The following is a 21,113-nucleotide window of genomic DNA, read 5'->3' as shown; positions in this document are numbered from 1 at the left end:
ATGACATAGATATGAATGTATGGTTCAGCTGAAGAAGACCCTATGTAAGAGGTCGAAACCGGTCCTGTAGCATAATAAGTACAATAAATAAGTATTGATAGGTGGAAATCCTTTCCTATTTCTAATTGTGTAATTCGTCGGTACGGAAATGAAGATTATAGATTACGACACCTTTTGTTTGGTATTCTGACAGTGTTGTTTGAAAGATAATGTTCTGTCCAGTTTCACACCAAGGTACTTTGGTGTATAACAGTGTACAAGGACTACTCCTCTCCATTCCACATGCAGTTTTCTACTGACTTCTTTATTACGTAGACGAAATGCGCAAACTCGAGTTTTGCTGGGGTTGGGTTTCAAATGATTGTTCTCTTAGTATTGTAACCATTCACCAACATGCTAATAGACATGTCATGAAGCCCAACAAATAATATATGCCATTTTCCATGTCATTCTACAACATATTTGGTCATAATGAGCATTTTTCGTCTAGTCCGGGATATGAGCAGCACTGCACCAGCTCAGAGGGCGAAGGTCTAGTTACGCGTACAGAGAGAAAGAGAGCTCAGTACAGCGTAACCTTGAAATCACACTCTGTATTTGCTGATAGAGAACAGCCACGCCAAGCGCAAATAACATTTAGGTCAGAAGCGGAGTCTATTTACTGTGTTTTAACCCAAGAATGGGAGATTCTCAGCTATTTCCCTGTATATTCATGGATACCAACTCATAATGCACTTGTTAATAATAATAATAATAATAATAATAATAATAATAAAATTTTTGATACAAGCTTGTGATATCTACGAGTAAGGATTTGTTGGAAGCTGTGTAATTTCTGCTATTCAGTGATGTCAGAAGATGTCTTGCTTAATGAATGTATTGGTAATGACGCACCTTAGACAGATGTGCATAATAGGAAACAGATGTTGGGTGCGCGTAGCCTGATGGAGGCGAGGGAGTACCAGTTGGATTATGACTGGCGTGCAAATTTATGAAATTACTAGAGATTCAGCAATCGGATCTACATGAAATTAGATCAGTGTAAAGTGGAATTCAAGAGCTGGAAAATGACTGTTCACACGACTAAGAGAGATCATTATTAGCGGAGCGATTTCTCATAGGTGATTCACAACTAAGTATTTTTTATTTTCCACCTTGTCGATACATTAGTTGCTTAAGGCAACTTATTGGTTAAAAGTAGTACATGTTTCGTATATTATTAACATCTTCAGCCACATAACACTGTTTAGATGAAAAATTCATATATTGACAAAGTATCAGTGCTTTGAGAGAAAGTGTCCTTAAAGTAATAATAATAATTGGCCGGAATCAAGGCCGGTACAGTAGTAGGAGACGCTAATCGAACTAATAGAAATTGCTAGATTAGCTCTGATGTCTGATTTGGTAAGGGGCGCTCACATAAAAATAACGGCAATCATTAACTGTAAGTATTTTTTAAGGACACTTTCTCTTAAAGCATTGATACTTTGTCAATATATGAATTTTTCATCTGAACAGTGTTATGTGGCTGAAGATGTTAGTAATATACGAAACATGTACCACTTTTAACCAATAAGTTGCCTTAAGCAACTAATGTATCGACAAGGTGGAAAATAAAAAATACTTAGTTGTGAATCTGTTAAAGTGCGATACGGACTATGAAGTTGATTTTATGTAATTCTCACAGGTGGGCGGAGCCTACCACCTCTGCAGCCAGCAACCCGGATTCACTATAAAAGAAACCGTCAAACGAGCCCTAGTACCCAGTCTGATCTATTCTACCGCAGTTTTTACTCATTCGTTGTGAAACTTCGTCAGTCAGTGTGAACCAGTCAGTCAGTCCTCGGGCATTTTGATTCAGTGCTACTGAAAAATATTGAGTGTTCTTCATTTCTAACTGTTAAACAGAAGTCTGTTCCGTGTGACATCAATACACGTATAATATAATTAGACCGTATGGTGTAAAATAACAATTGTGGTGTGCGAATATAAGTGCTTATAGTTCCCGTGTTCTCATATTAAGGGGATGCAGAATGTTAACTCACTGGCAGCTCGCGTGAATAATATTTAAAGAATGGGTGAAACTTATGATAATCGCTTAGACGTAGTGAGATGCTGACTACATTCTACTAATAATTATTGGCCGGAATCAAGGCCAGTGCAGTAGTAGGAGACGCTAATCGAAGTAATATAAATTGCTAGATTAGCTAGGATTGCCTGATTGGGCAAGGGGCGCTCACATAAAAATAACGCCAATCATTAACTGTAAGTAAAATTCTTTCGAGAATTTGCGTGATTGACAACACACCACAGTTCTGGTTTTGTTGCTGCCAAACGTACAACATAGGTGATTAAAAAACACCTTCGGATGAACATACTTTTTACTAACTTTATTAACCTAATGATTCATCCAATGAAGATCCAGTTTTTTGCTTTGGACAATTTTAGTTAAAAGCAGATAATTGTTATTGTATTCATGTCACAAATTTTGGTTTTATTCAATGTACACATTTTAAACCCATGTACACAGCATCTAAGGAAAAGCGTTTTTATAAAAAAAAAAAAATAGAATAAGATCATTTTGTATAGCATTAAGTTCAAATGTTTAACTCAAACAAGGCCTTGGACTGATGATGATGATGATGCTTGTTGTTTAAAGGGGCCTAACATCGAGGTCATCGGCCCAGGCCTTGGACTTGACCTTAAGATTGTCAATAGACTGAAGATGCCCTAAAAGGGCGAAATATGTACCTAAAAAGTGTATGTAATTCATGTAGATTTTTAATCACTATAAATTGTGAATTGTATTGAAGGTAGTACAGTAAATTTTATTCTTGAAAGAATTTTACTTATTGTTATCTTCAATACGGAACAGACGTGAGATTTGTTACTTCTATTACATTGAATCCAATCAATACGGAATATGAAACTTATAAATAATAATTTGTTACTTGTAAAATAAAATCATTAACTGTGTCGTGTTGCAAAAGGGAAATGCACCAGCTCACAGGGTGAAGGTCTAGTTACGCATACAGAGAGAAAGAGAGCTCAGTACAGCGGAACCTTGAAATCACATTGTATTTACCGAGAGAGAACAGCCATGCCGAGCGCAGTTAACATTTAGGTGAGAAGGCAGAGTCTATTTACAGTGTTTTAACTCAAGAATGGGAGATTCTCAGCGATTTCCCTGTATATTCATTGATACCAATTCAGTGTTCACTTGTTAATAATGGTAATAATAATAAAATTTTTGATACAAGCTTGTGAAATCTACGAGTAAGAACTCGTTGGAATCTGCGTAATTTCTGCTATTCAGTGATTTCAGAAGATGTCTTACTTAATGAATCGGTAATGACGCACCTTAGACAGATGTGCGTAATAGGAAACAGATGTTGGGCGCGCATAGCCTGATGGAAACGAGGGCGTCCCCATTGAATTATAACTGGCGCACAAATTTATGAAAGGAAGCTTAAGAGATTGCTAGAGATTCAGCAATCAGATCTACATGAAATTAGATCAATGTAAAGTGGAATTCAAGAGTTACAAAATGACTATTCACACGACTATGAGAGATCATTATTAGCGAAGCGATTTCTCACAGGTGGGCAGAGACTACCACTTCTCCATCCGCAACCTGGATTCACTATAAAAGAAACCGTCAAACTAGCCCTAGTATCCAGTCTGATCTATTCTACCGCAGTTTTTACTAATTTGTTGTGAAACTTCGTCAGTCAGTGTGAACCATTGTGCTCAGTTATTTTGATTCAGTGCTACTGAAAAATATTGAGGGATGTTAAGTACAGAAAAAAAATGGCCAACCGGACACCAGTGGGATCCGAACCCACAACCTCCCGATTAACATCCCTTCTACATGTACTAAATGTACGTAACACAACCTAATAGGTTGAAAGTCTGTTTCGATTACAATGCGGTTGTGGAAATTCAATATTCAACACACTCCCCTGTTGTAGCCCAGTTTGTCTTTCCAAGTGGAGTCTGAATGCTGCTCACATAGTTTTTGTACATTGCTTGCACATTTCTACAGTTTGTGTACCCAGCCTCTTTTTGACAATGGTTTCCCGTACCTTCTCTCTGGGAACACTATCGTGTGCATTTGTCAGATCTTCGAATGTCATGATCTGATCCTTTCTATATTCCCAACTCTTTTCCATTAATTGCCTCATGCTGAAGATTGGGTCCACTGTAGCCTAGATCTTCCACTTCTAAAGCGATACTGTTCTTCTTGCAACTCTCCTTTTACCTTTAAGACATCTTATATCAGACAAACAACATGGTTTCCTTTCACGATGTTCCACAGTCACAAACTTGGGTTAACTTCATTCAGCGAGTGTCCACAGAACTTGACACGGGTGGACAAATGGACGTAGTATTTACAGATTTCGCAAAAGAATTCGATAAAATTAATCACAATGCCCTAGTAAGTAAGTTAAACCTGTTCAGTTTCTCGAAACAACTGTTGCTTTTTTCAGTTCCTATCTGGGTGATAGGAAGCAGTTCGTTTCTTTCCAGAGACATTCTTCTCAGGAATACCCTGTAAATTCAGGAATAATTCAGTGGTAAAATTTAAGCCCTTTAGTTTTTCTCGCATTCATCAGTGACTTGCCTGAACAAGTGAAATTCAAAGTGTTCAAAGCCATTGAAAACATAAACGACTGTGAACAGCTTCAGCTAGACTTGAAAAGTGTACTGGAGTGGGCGACTGAAAATAAACTATACTTAAATGTAGAAAAATGTGTATCTATGTCGTTCACCAGAAGGAAAACTCCCGTCCACTACATGTACAAGCTAGGTAACAGTGATTTACAATCAGTTTGCGAGACGAAAGACCTCGGGGTTTTATTTGACCACGAACTTACATTCAATTCGCATATAGGGGAGACCGGGGCAAGATGACGAATCAGCCATAACTTTTGTAGTATTCTGTTCACTAAGTTGGGTACCATGTGACCTTGGGCCCGATATCTCACACGTATAACTTACACATAGAAGGAAATTCCTTTCAGTCTGAGACATGCAGTGGTAGGGGGGTGTCTGTCTAGCGCTGTCGCACTAAAATATCTGAGGTATGTGCAGGAAGCTTCTACTACTAGTGTGCTCACAATATGAATTAACTGTTTTATTTTCTTTAAATGTCAATGTATTTCTTACTTACTTCAGTGTTAACTGAATCTTGATTGTAAGATGTCTGTCGATTATAAGGACGAACCGCTTCCTAAGCAACCTGGGGCAAGATGACGGGGGCTAGTTGACGAATTCGTCATCTTACCCCAAGCCAGGTATAGGCTACACGTAGTCTAATTACAGAAATACCTAGAAATTTTCGACGGAAGATGGATGGACGGGACAGGAATGAAGTAAGCATAATACCTGCAATGCATGCTGTCAAGAATCTCATATGTCTTGTAATGCAACTATGAGCAACGCCATCGAAAGATTTGAAGCTTGTGCGATTGACTCATTCAACCCACAAATATTTGATGAGGAAATTGCTCTTCAGCAGTGACAACAGAAATATATTATGAAGAACAGTGAATTAAATTAGCCTATGTTCATCATCTAAATGAAGACTGGATCAGTGTATGATAATTGTAAAGTATGGTGGCATGAAGACTGCTCAGTTATGAAGGTAGTTGACGGTTTCTCTGTGATATGTGCTGAGTATATTCCAGTTTAAAACGGTTAGAGTTTTTGTATTTAATGTAGTGCACAGTAGGCCTAGTCATTAATTTTAGCAGGAACTTCTAAAAGTTATTTTCAATTTATTTTAAAGTATTTTAACATTTTTCAAATTTATGTTCTTTAGAAATGTATGTCCTTGTGCAGTACATTATTAAAATTAAGTTACTCCACGTGTTGATTGTGTGTTGAACAAATTTCAGTGAAGTTCCGAGTTGAAACAGTTGAGAAGAATGCTCGTCATCTTACCCCAATAGGTTCGTCAACTTACCCTGGGCATGGGACAAGATGACGAAATTTACATAATTATAAACTTTACTACTTTATGAAAAAGCAATTTAAACAAGAACTTTGAATATTGCAGTACTGTTTCACGAAAAGGTAAGCGGTAAATAATCATGTCATCACAGCCGTAAAACACGCCATTTTCCGGCGGAATGTCGAAAGAAAGCTTATCGTCAACTTGCCCTGGTCTCCCCTACTGAAAGTGGTAGCTGAGTCATACAAGACCCTAGGATTCATTATCAGGAATATAAAACCCTTCAAAAACACACAAACTTGCATTCATCTGTTCAGTACCATAGTAAGACCAAAAGTAGAATATGCCAGCATCGTTTGGAGCCCTAGGTATCAATCATATGTCTATCAGATTGAAAAATTACAAAAAAGAATTTTAAAATACTTACAATATAAAAAACTGGCTGCTATCCCTGTATGGTACCCTATAGTGATATCCTTTTAAATTTCGGAGTGGGGAGTTTAGAAATTCGCAGACGGAAGGATGCAGTAAAATTTCTTTTTAAAGTTGCAAACTATGCTATTGATAATCCTGAATTACTTTCTCTCCTAAATTTCCATGTACCTCGCTTCAATTCCAGAAATAACATAACATTTTTAAATGAAAAAACCAGGACATGTGCCCATGATAACTTTCTGGTAAACACTCTCTGCAGTATCTTCAACAGTGCCATTCAGAAAAATAATGGCCTTGACTTCAGTTTGCCATTGCGTGAGTTTGTAACTGAACTTCATCGCGCAATTGTATGAAGTCATAAAAAAAGGGGAAATTGTAAGGTGAAGTTGTATAATATTATGCAATATAATGTATTGCTTCATTTATTTTATCATTTTACTTTGTCGTGTGTTGTTCCACCGCATTAACATAAGGTTCTTTAGTCTTTAGGAAAATACTTTGATATTTTATATCAATATTATAGGAGATTTGATAAAATTGTAGAATATAGTTTAGATATAAGTTTCACCATGTTAATTGTAGGTTATCTATCGTAGTTGCCACTGTAATTGGGACACTAAGTCCTGTAGTGTGAAATAAATAAATGAATGAATAAGTAAGTAAATAAATAAATGAATGAATGTTGAGCCATCATACTGTATTACTCCCATCTTCTCTGCACAATTTCTCACATTCAGCACTTTGTCATACTCCTTCCATCTTCATTTCTTCTGGGTATGTTATAAACTCTCCACCTTCTTCTTTCATCAGCTTTGAATTTATAAACTCTTTCATTCCTATTACTTTGTATAATTCCATTCAGCCTTCTTTTACTGCCAGCTCAATCTTGTTTCCATCTTTTGTGCAAATTCTTCCCAACTTTTCTCTCTTACCATATTCTTACATTTCCTTTTATTATCAAGATACTTCCTTTTGCCTTCTTCTTTCATCTCTTTTCCATTAATGCTATCCCTTCTTCTTTTCTTTCACTGCTTCTTTCACCTTCTCATTCCACCATAGTGTCTCCTTTTCTTTCACTCTCCTCAATGTTCTACCACAGGCCCTCTCTGCTTCACTTACAAATGCCCTTTTGAATTTGGACCATTCATTTTTTATATTTCCTACTCCAGTAACTGGAATTTATTGTTTCAGTCTCTCCAGAAATTCTTATTGTACATTCTTATCTTTAAATTTCCACACTTTTATTTTACTATCTCATATCTCCTTCAATTTTTACATTTTCTTCCCTCTCAGTTTTGCTATCACAACTCTGTGAACTCCATCGAATGCTTCTCCTGTTAAAGCTGTTATATCCATCAACTGTCTGTGATTTGTCCGTTCCACCAGAAATTAATCAATTTCAATCTTCTGTCCCCCAGCCATATCTTATAATTTTCCTGTTGTTTTTCTTCTGAAACCATGTGTTGCCCACTATCATTCCATTCCTGTCACGAAACTCACTCAACTAGTTTCTCTTTCTTTATTCCTTTTCCCATATCCATATGGTTTGATTTCTTCTTCCTTTCCTTCTCTTTCACTTCCCACCTGTGCATGTAAGTCTCTGATGATAATCACTTCCACATCAGTTATCTCCTTTTCGTGTTTCTCCAGGAATTCCTCAATATCCTCCTCTATGTTCCCTGTCTGTGGTGTGAACACTTGTGTAGTCCTTCACCGTTCTTCATTTTCAGTCTAATTTTCATTTTCCTGTCGCTGATGTACTTTACCATATCCACACACTCTTCCAGATGTTTTGAGATAATTTTTCGCCTCTTGCCACCATTCCTCGCTCTCTTCTTTTGTTTCTCCTTCCATTTAACTTCACTCAACCCCATAATTTCTATCCCCTCTTTCTCCATAAAATCCACCACTTTTTCTTCCTCTCCTGTTAGGGTTCTCCCAGTGCCCAAGGAACTGCCCGTCGCTTGCAGCAGGGTATGCCCTAAGCTTTTCCGAGACAGGTTCTTAAGTGCCATATCATATATAGGCTATTATTATGGTGGCGTTGCCACTCCCAGAGGCATTTTATATCTACTGCCAGGTGTAACTTTAGGCCGCTCCTCAGGAGTACAGATGCCTTTTACAACCGTTTATCTGACAGACGTTGCTGACAGGAGAAAGTTCTTCCGTTTTATCTGCCTTTAGGGCTGGGGTCCTTTTCTGCCATCTAAACCGTTTATTTGGCCAAAATAATAATAATAATAATAATAATAATAATAATAATAATAATAATAATAATAATAATAATAATAATAATAATAATAATAATATTAATAATATCACAACTTTAGCATTGTAGTATGATAAATAATAGGTTTACCAACATATTGATGTACTGTAGTTCTAATATTTAATTTTTTGTACAATCCCACTCAATTCTTCATTATTGCACTCGTTTTAAGAATAATGCAGAATCCATAAACACAGCAGTAAATTACTTGTACCGAGAGACATGGCGCAATTTTGATGGGACCAAAGTATTTAAGGAGCTGTAATACATTAGTTTCCATATTGCTAAGACAAACTTTTTGCACATTACGTATGTTCCCTTTTTTCTAAACTGTGGTCATGCCAAGTTATCCACCCTTGCAGAAAAAATATCATGGAGCCCCAGAACCAGTTCTGCAGAACTCAGTTTGAGAACTACTATTTTGGAATATGTGCCTGATATAAAGTTTTTTTAAAATCTTGGCAGAATGAGGTCGAGTTAATTAGTCCAAGAAAGGAAAATTATCAGGGCCTTGCATACCGTAATTGAAAATATCAGAGTTGACTTACAGTATGTAGGTTTGGCACAAATAGGTGAAAGAGAAAAGCCTAACTTTAAGTAATTAAGATAAATAAGGTCTTAATTATCTTGAGGTCCTGTGGTTACTAGATTTTTCTTATGTGGAAATAAATTATGCTTCATACTCCTAGTTTGTTATGAATGTAATTGTATTTTTGGACATAGCTGATGTAAATACAGTATATTGTCTTGTTAATCATTATGTATCTTCTTTTATGTTCTAGTTGGAGAATGGAATTTTACTTCCCTCCTTGAGACCAATGTTGCCACTTTTGGATCTCCACGGAGTGAGGCGATTGGATTTTCACACTTCTGTCCTGGAGGTTTGCTCTCATATTTTTTGTTACATTTTTTTACCCCTCCTAAGTGTTGTATACATTTCATCATACATATTTGTGTAAAGATCCTCTGTTATAATTTATTGCAGTAAAATGAAGAAATATCTCACTCGAGGACCTGCACTTGACCTTAAGTTCTGCAAACTGGATCATAATTGTAGGATATTGTTCATGTGGAAAGCATGCCTTGCATAGATTAAATTTGTATTTATTGGAATAATATTGTATAGCGTTATACCATTTCAGTGTTGTGTTAGGATCTTCCTTCAGAAATCTGAGTAATTAATGTGTAATAGAAAAGATAAATATTATTTACATACATAACCAGAATATATATTCCTTTTTTTATTTATAGGAATTGCGAGATCGGTTGGTTGCTCACATTAATGAAATTGGACAAAAGGAAGGAAAAGAGAGGGACCGGAAATTGAAGGACTTATTAGCTAAAAGTTTTCCTGTCGTGCGAGTGAAGGCTCTGCGACCAGTTGTCATGTGTATTCTGAGAAACACGCCTCACATAGATGATAAGTACCTGAAAGTCTTGGTAAGTATTCTGCCATATTGAAGAAAAAAAATTAGAGAAGGATTTTAGGAGAAATATATATTTTTTTGTCATGGTATCACCATCTGCTATACTTATAATGCCTAGCCACTTCAGTTGGAACATTGCACACACAATAATGTTACAGTCCTTCACTTCACAGCTCAGAGCACTGAAAGGATGTCCTTCAAGTACCTCACTGTTTTTGCATCTGCTGCAGGCAGCTTAAACTCTTCCGACTTAAAGGTTTTCCACTTAGGTACTAATAATATTTTTTTTTTTTTTTTTTTTACTTAGGTACTTAACATATTCAGATCGTTCTGTTTCGCCAACAGTTTTGTGAAGAAAGATTGGAATTCTGTGTTACAAATCAGCTTGCTGAACTGCTCGTTACGATGATGAGGTGTACAGTAGCAAAGGGGATTCTTTTCAGTACAGGCAGAACAATTTCAGTTCATGCCTGAACATTTCTTTGAGTAGAAATAAGGTCTCAGGAATTCGATATATTAGGTTGATAAGCCATTTATAGAAAACACATTAAATGATTCTCAAGTACTGTCATATTTTCTCTTGCACTTTGAAGAATAGGTTAATCATTGAGTTTGATTCACTAGAAAAGTTTTTTGTGCATGCTGAAATGTCCTTGCGATCAAAAATGTATCTAGCTTTTTAGTGTACTGTAGCTACTGTTTTGTAGACATCTCTTCAATAGTTAGAGAACATATTCTTTTGGCTAAACCCCTTAATAACCCGGCGAGTTGGCCGTGCGGTTAGGAGCGCGCTGCTGTGAGCTTGCATCCAGGAGATAGTAGGTTCGAACCCCACTGTCTGCAGCCCTGAAGATGGTTTTCCGTAGTTTCCCATTTTCACACCAGGCAAATGCAGGGGCTGTATCTTAATTAAGGCCACGGCCGCTTCCTTCCAACTCCTAGCCCTTTCCTATCCCATCGTCGCCATAAGACTGATCTGTGTTGGTGCGACTTAAAGTCACTAGCAAAAAAAAAAAAAAAAACCCTTAATTTGCAGTTCTCACAGGGTTATGCCAGAAAGATGAGTTCTTTTCTGAGTAAATAATATATTTATAGGAAGCAAGGAGTGAATGGAAGTTACTATGACGAAATAATTACAGGTAATTTTCAGTGGTTAATAAAAGCTTACGTTACAATTTTTTTTTTTTTACAATAGGCATTTCTTTTTTGTGAGTTTTATTGTTGTTTTGAGAGTAATGTCTTGTGACCAATACATATTTATCTCTGGCTTTTGAATTATTCCCAGAACAAAACAAGCGCGATAAACTGCCGAATTTCAAAAGAGTAGGTTTCTTTCCAAAATCATACCTGCCAAGTATTCCGGTTTTTCCATAAAATGTACGGATTTTGAGTGTGTTTTATGGTTGTACAGATGAACAACGTTATTGTACGTATTTTGAATATCCGCGCTGGAGTTTTATCTCCCGTATGCAGTTATCATACTCTGCCTCTTATAATGGGCTTCTGATAAGTTCACCTGCATACACCCCAGCGTCAGTGGGTAGGGTCTGACACATCCCACTCTGACAAGTCTAGTGTCAGACCTAAGACGAAACGCTGGTTAATAGAGCAAACGCCTGAAAAGCCATACATCTAAATTTTTTATCTGGTTTTGCTTTCTGGGGTCAAATCGGATTTACAAAGATTTACGACAATAAAAATCTTTATTGTTATAAGTCTTTGTGAATAGGATTTGATACGGAAAATGAAACTGATTTCTTGCTATCAAATCGGATTTGTCGATTTTCACCGTGCTTTTGTCACCTATTCGACCTCAACTGCTACTTCATTCAATTAGATGTTCCCAAACAAATAGTAGGCTGCGATTTTGAAGAAAAGAAATCCATGGAAAGTAGCAGGCTGTGAATTTATATAAAACAACTTTAGTAACTGCATCGTGCTTCGTAGTGGCTGAAAGGCTTAGTTTGTGTGCGTGTGTAACATTGGCGGTAGTTCTGAAACTCGTGTAATTGTGTGACGAACTTCTAAGTGATTTAGTATTTTTAGTGGTGTTTGTAATGAGTTACTAAGAAACGATATTATCAGTCTTTTCGTGAGGCATATTCTGCTTAATTTCCTTGGTATATACGATCATGGAAAGTGTTTCCAGTGTAAAGTGAAAACAGATGAGCACTCATCAAGATGTAACTTTGTGTATTTAATTTCAGGGTTGATCATAATATACTCAGTAAAACCTCGATGCATTGTTTTTCAGGAGGCAAGGGGAAAATGACGACGGATGTGGGAAATGACTATAAATGCGGGCAACATAAAAATAGCGGGATAGCTAAATAATAAAATATGGGTACTGTATTGGGACATTTCTCGTTATGTAGATATTTGGAAAATAAGTAAAATAACTCCGATCCTTAAATCTGGTGTTAGTTCGAAAATTGAGAACTACAGAGCTGTTTCAATAATATGTGCTCCAGCGAAGCTCTTTGAACAAATACTCTATGTTAGAATATTTAATCATATCAAACCATACGTATCAGAATTTCAGCATGGGTTTTATCCCAAGCGTTCTACTAATCTTATGAAGTTTATTCAGGATATTTCTGATTCATTGAATGAAGGGCTTCCTGTCGATGCAGTTTATACTGATTTTGCAAAAGCTTTTGATAAAATTGATCATGGTATTCTTTTGAGAAAATTATCATTATTTGGTTTATCTTCTGAATTTCTGAAATTAATTTCTTCATATCTGTTAGACAGAAAACAGTTTGTATCTTACGCACAAAATACTTCATTCAAGTTCAAAGTTAATTCTGGAGTCCCTCAGGGCTCAAACTTTGGTCCATTGTTCTTTTTATTATTTATAAATGACTTATCGAATGTAATAAAATATTCAAAATGCTTACTCTTTGCTGACGACTTAAAGATTTATAAGCAAATTACCGGGTATGATGATGCTATGGAATTGCAAGCCGATCTGAACAACTGTTACAAATGGTGTGTTGCAAACAGGCTTTTTTTTCAATATTAAAAAGTGTTTTCTGACCACATTTTCTCGTAATAAGAATGTGACTGTAAATAACTACAGTATAAATGGTGAGATCTTGCAGAGGTGTAATTTAGTAAATGATCTGGGTGTTATGGTTGATTCAAAACTTTCATTCAACAGTCACATTCACAAAATTACAAATGATGGATTTAGACAATTAGGGTTTATTATTAGAAATACTCGGGAACTTAGCGATGAATATACTTTAAAAATCTTATTCAGTCATCTTGTTAGAAGTAAACTTGAATATGCATGTGTAGTGTGGTCTCCTCAGTACATGTGTACAATTAACGAAATAGAAAAAATACAAAACAAATTTCTGCGGTATTTATATTTTAAAAAATATAACCGATCATCATATCACCAAAGAGTTTCTTATAGAACTCTATTAAATGAATTTGGTTTAATGCAGCTCAGTACACGTAGAATATTAGCTCAACAGATATTTCTTTACAAGACAGTTAATGGAATATTAGATAACCAAGAGTTTCTTAAAAGAATCAACTTCAATACCAAGGGGGTAACTCTTCGTTTGAGACAAACATTTTACTGCCCCTTCTCAAGCACCTCACATCATAAAAATTCACCTGTTGTAAAAATGTGTGAAGTATATAACAAAATATCTTCAGACAGCAGACAAATAGATTTTGCTTTATCACTTCCTTTATTTTCAAAAATGTTAAAACAATATTTACGTTATAATGAATAATTTATTGGAGAAAATTCAGCACTGAAATATGATGTATGTAATGCCACTATTATTTTTCAAATGTATATGTGTTCGTGTATTTGCTGTTCTTTTGAATATCTTTTTTCTCTGCTTATTTGTTTTATCTTCCTTAACTTTAATACTTTATATGTTTGTATGTTTTATTGAAAATGTGTTTAAATTATTCTTAATTTAGTCAAGGCAATCTCGGTTTTTTAATTGTTATATATTATTTTGTACATATAGGTACCATTTATATATTGAATGTATTTTGTACCATCCATTGTAATTGGGGATATACCCTGTTATGGATGTATTAATAAATAAATAAATAAATAAATAAATAAATAAATAAATAAATAATAATAATAATTATTATTATTATTATTATTATTATAAGAACAACAATAATGGCACGTGACCTTCAGAGCCGGGTGCATGTCTTTCGAGTTGTCGCATGATAGGCGATCTACGCGCATATTAAAATGTGGCCCTACCTAATACGAATATTAATGTTTAAATCGGCAGGCAGGCAGCCCCGAACCGTTGGAATTAACCAAGGAAAGTTAAAATTCTCGACCCAATCAAGACCCCTTGAACGAAAAGCCAACACATGCTAACCATTTAGCTCATACTATATATAACGGTATCAAAATATTGCAACCATGATATAGGCCTACGAGGTGAAAAGAAAAAGCGTGATATTACTCCGTTTCGTTTCACTTTTCTTTACACATTCCATAGTAATTGAAAACCTTTGTAAACCTTCAGGTTCAGTTCTCTTATTGCAAGTTCAATATATACGTGGATATTACGGCGATAACCTGTATTTAGGAAAAGATTCCGTAGACTCTTTGCGAACAGTAGGTTAGATACCCAACACGGCGCGGCTCCTGCAGCTCAGTTCAGACTATGTCACAGAGGTTAGAAATTCAACGCAGTGTGTCTTGAATGATGTCACAGCGGCTTGAGCGAAGCTGCCAACTTAGGAACTAGTTACAAGACTAGGCTATGAGAAAAGATTATTGGTCTGGCTTGGTTAGGTTCGGTTTGTAACAAGACTATTGTGCTGAGGGCAGGAAAGTGGTCAACAGGCCTCTAGCGTCCCACACACTCCACAAGGTGACGTGATTAATCACCCTGTGAGTGATTAAAACGAATCTGGCACACGGCACGATTTTCTCTTTTTTTCAACGAAGTTGGCAGCCCTAGCCAGCCTATACAAATGCAGAAAATGGTGGCAAATTTGACTTTTACGCTTTCTACGTTTTAATTCTTGTAAATAAGAATACTTCTGGGGTCGGTTAGTGGATCAAGGAGAAGCGTTGCCACCACAAGGCTCGTAGTGAGGTTGCGCGTGAATAACCTGCGCACACACTCCGGCCTACAAGATCCTTGTTCAAGACTAGCAACTCCGAATCGCTCATACATTCTCACAACAGGTTGCCGCTATTATATGCTAAGAGTATTGAGGAGTCTCTCTAAATTAAAAAAAAAAAAAGTTGCGTGTATTTTTCATACGTATGATCGATCAATGCGGGAAAATTGTGACCGAGTACAAATATATTTTTTTGACTCTCGATGCGATAAAATGATAGTTTGAGAAACGGTGGATGTGGAGAAATTTAACATTGGTTTATATGGAACATTTTTTGGACCGAATGAATTCAACAATGAATGCGGGAAAACGACAGTTCCGGGAACGGTGCATCAAGGTTCTGCTGTATAAGAACAACAATAATGGCACGTGACCTCTGGAGCCGGGTGCATGTCTTTCGAGTTGTCGCATGATAGGCGATCTATGCGCATATTAAAATGCAGCCCCCCACCACCATGCCGTCCTTTCTCATTATGTCTGAAGACTGTTACGCATGCGCGTGTTGTTAAAAAATTTTCACTTAAGGATCTTCCAGATTTCTCTTTTCGAAAGTTGGCAGGTATGCAAAATTGTGTCCTTGTATGTACAGGTTTCGATTACTACCAAACTTATATCATCATCCATTAGAAATAGTTCAAAACAGTCAATCGCACTAACCCTTACATTAGGTTTCCAGTAAATGTAATAATATTAGATCGTGCTGTATTTCCAGGATAAATTTTTTTCCCAGACAAATTTACATTCTACATCTTTTACCATAACCATTGCTTCTGCCGTATTATCTTCTTAAGTTTTCTAGAAATACCAACAAGGTCATCATTCGAAGAATCATTATCACTACTCTCAGAAATACTCACTTAGGGATTAATCTTCGATGTAGTTCTTTATTTTATTTTTAGACAAACATCTCTTCTGTTTCGCTCTCACCATTCCTGTTTACCTCGTCAGCTGATCAGAGATTGTACATAAAGGAGAGAAGGTAAGGTTTATGTTAGGCCAAAGGTTTCATGTGAAAAACCTCCTGCCATCTGTTGAGAATGCTGGAAAACATTTTCCACAAAGATTATGATACCTAAGAAAATATTGGGTGACCGTGAAATGAACGCTTCAGCTAAACGAGAATTTCTTGGACGGTCACGTATTGAAAGTTGTCATTTTTTTTTGGTTTTCTACAATTGCTCTTGCCAGCAATAGCTGCTTACAAGGAGCAGCTCCTACAAGAGGTGCAAACGAAAAGGAATAACATAGACAAAGAATTCTACACCACCACGGCTATGCAATCCAAAGACTGGATGAAGGTAGAATACGAGGTGAGGCACTTAGTGACATGTTTGGCAAAGCATGGTTTCCACCACCGAATTTGCAGTCTGAAGTCATTCCATGAGGCAGCGGATGAGTGTATTTGCGGTTTGTGCAGAAAAAAGTGAAAAATATCATGTCATGAAATGTACCAACAGAACAGCATCACTGACACAGTTCTGTTTATAGTAAGTTGTAATGTACTCCCGTGTCCATTGGACGCACCTTCATTATTATTATTATTATTATTATTATTATTATTATTATTATTATTATTATTATTATTATTATTATTATTCTTGTGTACAGTGCTATTAAGATGTTTGTCACACAAATCTTTTCTTTCCCATGTGACTCTCGTATGAGATTTTGCACATCATCACTTTGCGTTTTGCATAAAAAACATAGAAGCTTTCTTTCGCATATTCTAAAGCACAATGTACAGTAACCGTGGGATGATTTTTCGATGTTGAAATTTACATGAAAATGGGAATTTCATTTTATAATTTCCCCACACGTATACTCCTGTGATATGCTCTCAACCTATGCCTGTCTTTCACAGGAACTGGATACACATCGCTGCTTCACTGAAATAGCTACTTTGACGCCATTGTGGTCAAGAGTGTTCCATTCTACTGCGATTGTGTGGTGCTATTGAGAAGAAAAGAAACAAGAAAAAGAAAAAAAGAAAGAAAAAAACCTGACTCTTAACTTTCTTGAACTGGTAGCAGCCTAGTTGCACTGCTCTCTGGATGTCAGTTCTGAAACTTACGTTTCCATCATTGGCAGTTGGAACATGTTGCTAATGATGAGAGAGTCGGATAGAAACTTTCTTGTACTTTTTTATGAGTAGGCTTACATCATCATCATCTTTGACCATCTCCAGTTGCCCGGGTGTGGTGTACGAGCCCCCTCTATCTTTGTCTGTCCATGAACCAGTATTCTCTCATAATCTTCTCCCAGTCTTGTCCTCTCTCCTCGACATCTTTCTTTACCAGATCTGTCCATTTTCCTCTGGGTCTGCCCACTGGTCTTTTTTCTTTTACTTCTCTTTCATATTCTCTTCTTGCAGTCCAACGTACTTCCTGCAATCTTGACACTGTATTATCAGATGCATGCTGGCCTTGAATGTTTCATTCCATGCCCGAGCAAGCATGTTTTGTAAACAAACCTTCCACCAGCTGAACCCGATAAGATAACTGTTCAATGTTTGTCTCTGTCACCTGTCTAAATATTGTTAGAGAATTTCGGACAGTTGCATTCAAGAGTCTTTTGAACAGCTTTATATGCCATTTAGTCGTTTTCTTTCTTTCGACTAAAAACATGTAATAACTGATCTTTGAGATCTATGCGTCTCCTGCTATGGTTGTAATCTATTGCGCACAAAGGCTTTACCGTTTCTTTTCCCTTCTTAGTAACACTTTTGTGTTTCTGCATTGTGGTATGTAGACACGAATGTCCTTTTTTTTTTTTTTTTTGGTCACACCAGTTTAGCACAGTGACTGGACCAGAATGCATAGCTATTATTTACTCATTCTTAAATTTTTTCCTTTTACTTCGATGGGAACGTTTTTTCTGTTCACAATCTGTCTAATTATGTTTTAGAAGTCTTGCTAACTCTGGACTGTTGTAGTAATTGTCTAACGTAAAGTGTGTCCTTGGCCTAACAAAGGTTCTAACAATTTTAAGACAATTGCTGCAATTTTCGGAGTTTCTGGAGTGATAAGAGTTGATTCAATGAGAGTTCCTTTCCCTGTGTACACAAGAAAACACAAAAATTGAGTACTTGACTCACATAATTCAAATGTTTTTATACCAAAATTTGAGGCCTTTAGTGGTAAGTATTGCCAAAACGAGAGGCGTCCTTTAATAACCAGGCAAATGCTTGCGTGGTGGAACTCAGAAGGCTGACAAGAGTGATGTCCTACTATAGATCATTCCATGTTAAGAAAACAGTATTGCTCTTATGATAACAGGGTTGCAATATCGAACAGCTCTGCTCGACAGCATCACGGAGATGTGGCGGCACATACAGTATATTGCTGGAGCTCATTACTTAAGTTCAAAATAAAAGAAGGAAGAAACTAAGCTGCATTAAAAAATCTAAGGTATAGGGCTGTAAAAGGGGGGGAGGGCAGTACTATTTAGGTTTTTACAGCGACATGGGTACACTACTGCACACACACAAAACCTCAGTACTAAAGTTCAAGGTGAACTGGGAGAAAATAGACAACAGATCATTCTTATAGGCTCTAGGGGAGTGAGGGAGGAGGAAGGCTGTTAAGTGCATTTAATAAATTTGCCTAGAAAACACTGGGTACTACTGTGCCGTCATATCACCCCACGAAAAGATTGGTAACAATTAAATGCACTCATGAAAAAGTGGTAAGAAAGTGGCAAACATAAATTGCACTTAAGAAACAAAAACTAAGTAACAAAACCAAGCACAGATAAAAATCACTGTGAATTTCTGTATAAGTCATCCCAATATGTATCGCTGAACACCACAGCATCAACATTTTCAGCAATAACTGTTGTACAGTACAAGAATATTAGAACACACACACAAGTAAATAAATACAGTAAATAAGGAGAATTCATAAACGTAAAAATTTTACTCCCTATAACGGATTGTCGTTATATCCGATTTTTGTATAAAAGTCGGGAAACCCCCATATACATTAAAATCGGTATGAAACGGCAATAAGTTTGTTCAAAACTTGCGTTTCCGCATATGATATCCACACCGGCTTACTTGTTTGTTATTTTTCGAAATCTGGTACTACGTGAAAGTGTATGTTTAATTTCATTCTGTAAAAATATAGTACCTATTTCTCCGAATCCAAGACGAACCCCACTTTTTCCTTCAAAAAATTTAAATCAGGCTCAAAAAGTACTTTGTAAAATCATATGAATGCCTTTGTTGTACAGTAGGCCTACACATTTTAGACTATTTTTAGATGCAGAACATTAAATTTCGTCATGCCGTATTTTTTTTTTTGTTTTGGCGGCTGCACAATTATTCTTTATTCCCGTGGATTTAAGGACCATTAACTTAAAATTGGCATCATAATACCGAAGAGAACCCGTTGAAAATTTGCCGGCAATACCTGTTCCATGCATCTCTACAATACGACGATCCATCAGGAAATTATTCTTGCTGTCTCTAAAACTGTTACTTTTACTCAGTGTCAGATATAACCGGCTACCGCTACACGCACGTCTCGCTTGCCGGGTTCGGCCAAATTCAGCGGCTAGCGATGTATAGGCCTAATCGCGGACGTTGAAAGTCAACGAATGAGTTTATTGTGCCACGGTATGGCCATTCCGCCCTTGCGTTTTTCGTGCACATACCTCACAATTTTATCTTCGACTTCTTTAAAGCCTCCTTGTTGCGGACCACTGAATGCATTTTTTGTACAGTATGCATTTTTTTTACCTTTTGTCTTCACGCTAATACCAAATATTGGCTTTAGTTAGGCCTATGCCGTATTTTCTTGCGGCTGCACAATTATTCTACATTTACGAGTGTTTAATAACCATTAACTTACAGTAAAATTGGCATCATAATATCGACTACAACCCGTTGAAAATTTGCCGGCAATGCCTTTTCCACGTATCTTTACAATACGACTATCCATCACGAAAATATTCCTGCTGTCTATGAAACTTAATTTTACTAAGCGTCAAGTACAATAGACGCGTTATAACTCTGCCACTGAGTAGCCGTGGTCTTTCTATGAATTCGAAGGCTCGCATGTTTTGATGCCATTCTGCAGATTTGAGAAACGTTTTTGTAGAAGCTAATAGAACGCCATACTCTCTTCACTATTTACTGAGATCCATTGACATTACACACAAGCACTGTACAACTGGTTGTCGCGGATAGCGATGTAGGCTTTAGTAAAGAGCCGGTCGTTTATTGTCAACGAGTTTTGTGCGCGTGTGAAAAGCAGCAGCGTGGTTACCGCGGTAGTTGCCAGTGGTATCCATTAACTTACTGTTAGGCCGCGAATGCAAGACAACCCTTGAGTTTTCGCATGAGATTCTGAGAAAAAAAAGGTCTTGGATTCGGAGAAATACAGTATCACTCCAGAGGTTTCTCTGGCAAACACTTCAGTTTTCTTCTTCAAACGGCGTCACCTAACGTAACTGTGTATGTATCATGAAAACATATTTGAAACTCATGTAGAGAAATGATAACCTACTCGCGAAAAATTTACATGTAAATAGCCTTTCCAAAATTTAACTAGACGCGAGAAGATATGAAATATCCTCTGAAATAGGTGATGTACTCTGCAATATCTTGAGGTGTATCACATTCTTACTTAATTTCTGTATAGGCTATAACGTTCAGATCAAGATATCGTTTACTTCAGTCATTATTTTTAACGAATTAACAAATGCTATCGGCCACGTTATTTACACATTTATTACGAAAACATGTTATCCTCTTTCATTTCGAATTTTCTTTAGAGAACAGCAATCGACAGGTATTAGTAATCAATTCCAACATCGCCTTTGAATGTCGACGAGAGAGCTTGCAAATGCACAAAGTGAGAAAACTACTGTACCGAGGATGATCGATCGCATTTTG

General features: G+C 36.6%; 1 protein-coding gene across 1 annotated transcript in view; it reads left to right on the top strand.

Moving 5' to 3' along the window:
* The window catches only part of NELF-B (negative elongation factor B), a 149,040-nt gene that overhangs the window by 1,980 nt on the left and 125,947 nt on the right, over window positions 1-21,113 (top strand). Inside the window, exons 2-3 of the mRNA XM_067145727.2 lie at window positions 9,443-9,541; window positions 9,912-10,100. Coding sequence (XP_067001828.2) covers window positions 9,443-9,541; window positions 9,912-10,100 — 288 coding nt within the window. The remainder of the gene's footprint in view (window positions 1-9,442; window positions 9,542-9,911; window positions 10,101-21,113) is intronic.

The sequence above is a fragment of the Anabrus simplex genome, chromosome 4, assembly GCF_040414725.1.
Source record: "Anabrus simplex isolate iqAnaSimp1 chromosome 4, ASM4041472v1, whole genome shotgun sequence".
Taxonomy (NCBI): domain Eukaryota; kingdom Metazoa; phylum Arthropoda; class Insecta; order Orthoptera; family Tettigoniidae; genus Anabrus; species Anabrus simplex.
The sequence above is the reverse complement of the archived record's forward strand: the minus strand, read 5'-3'. Positions and strand labels throughout refer to the sequence as shown.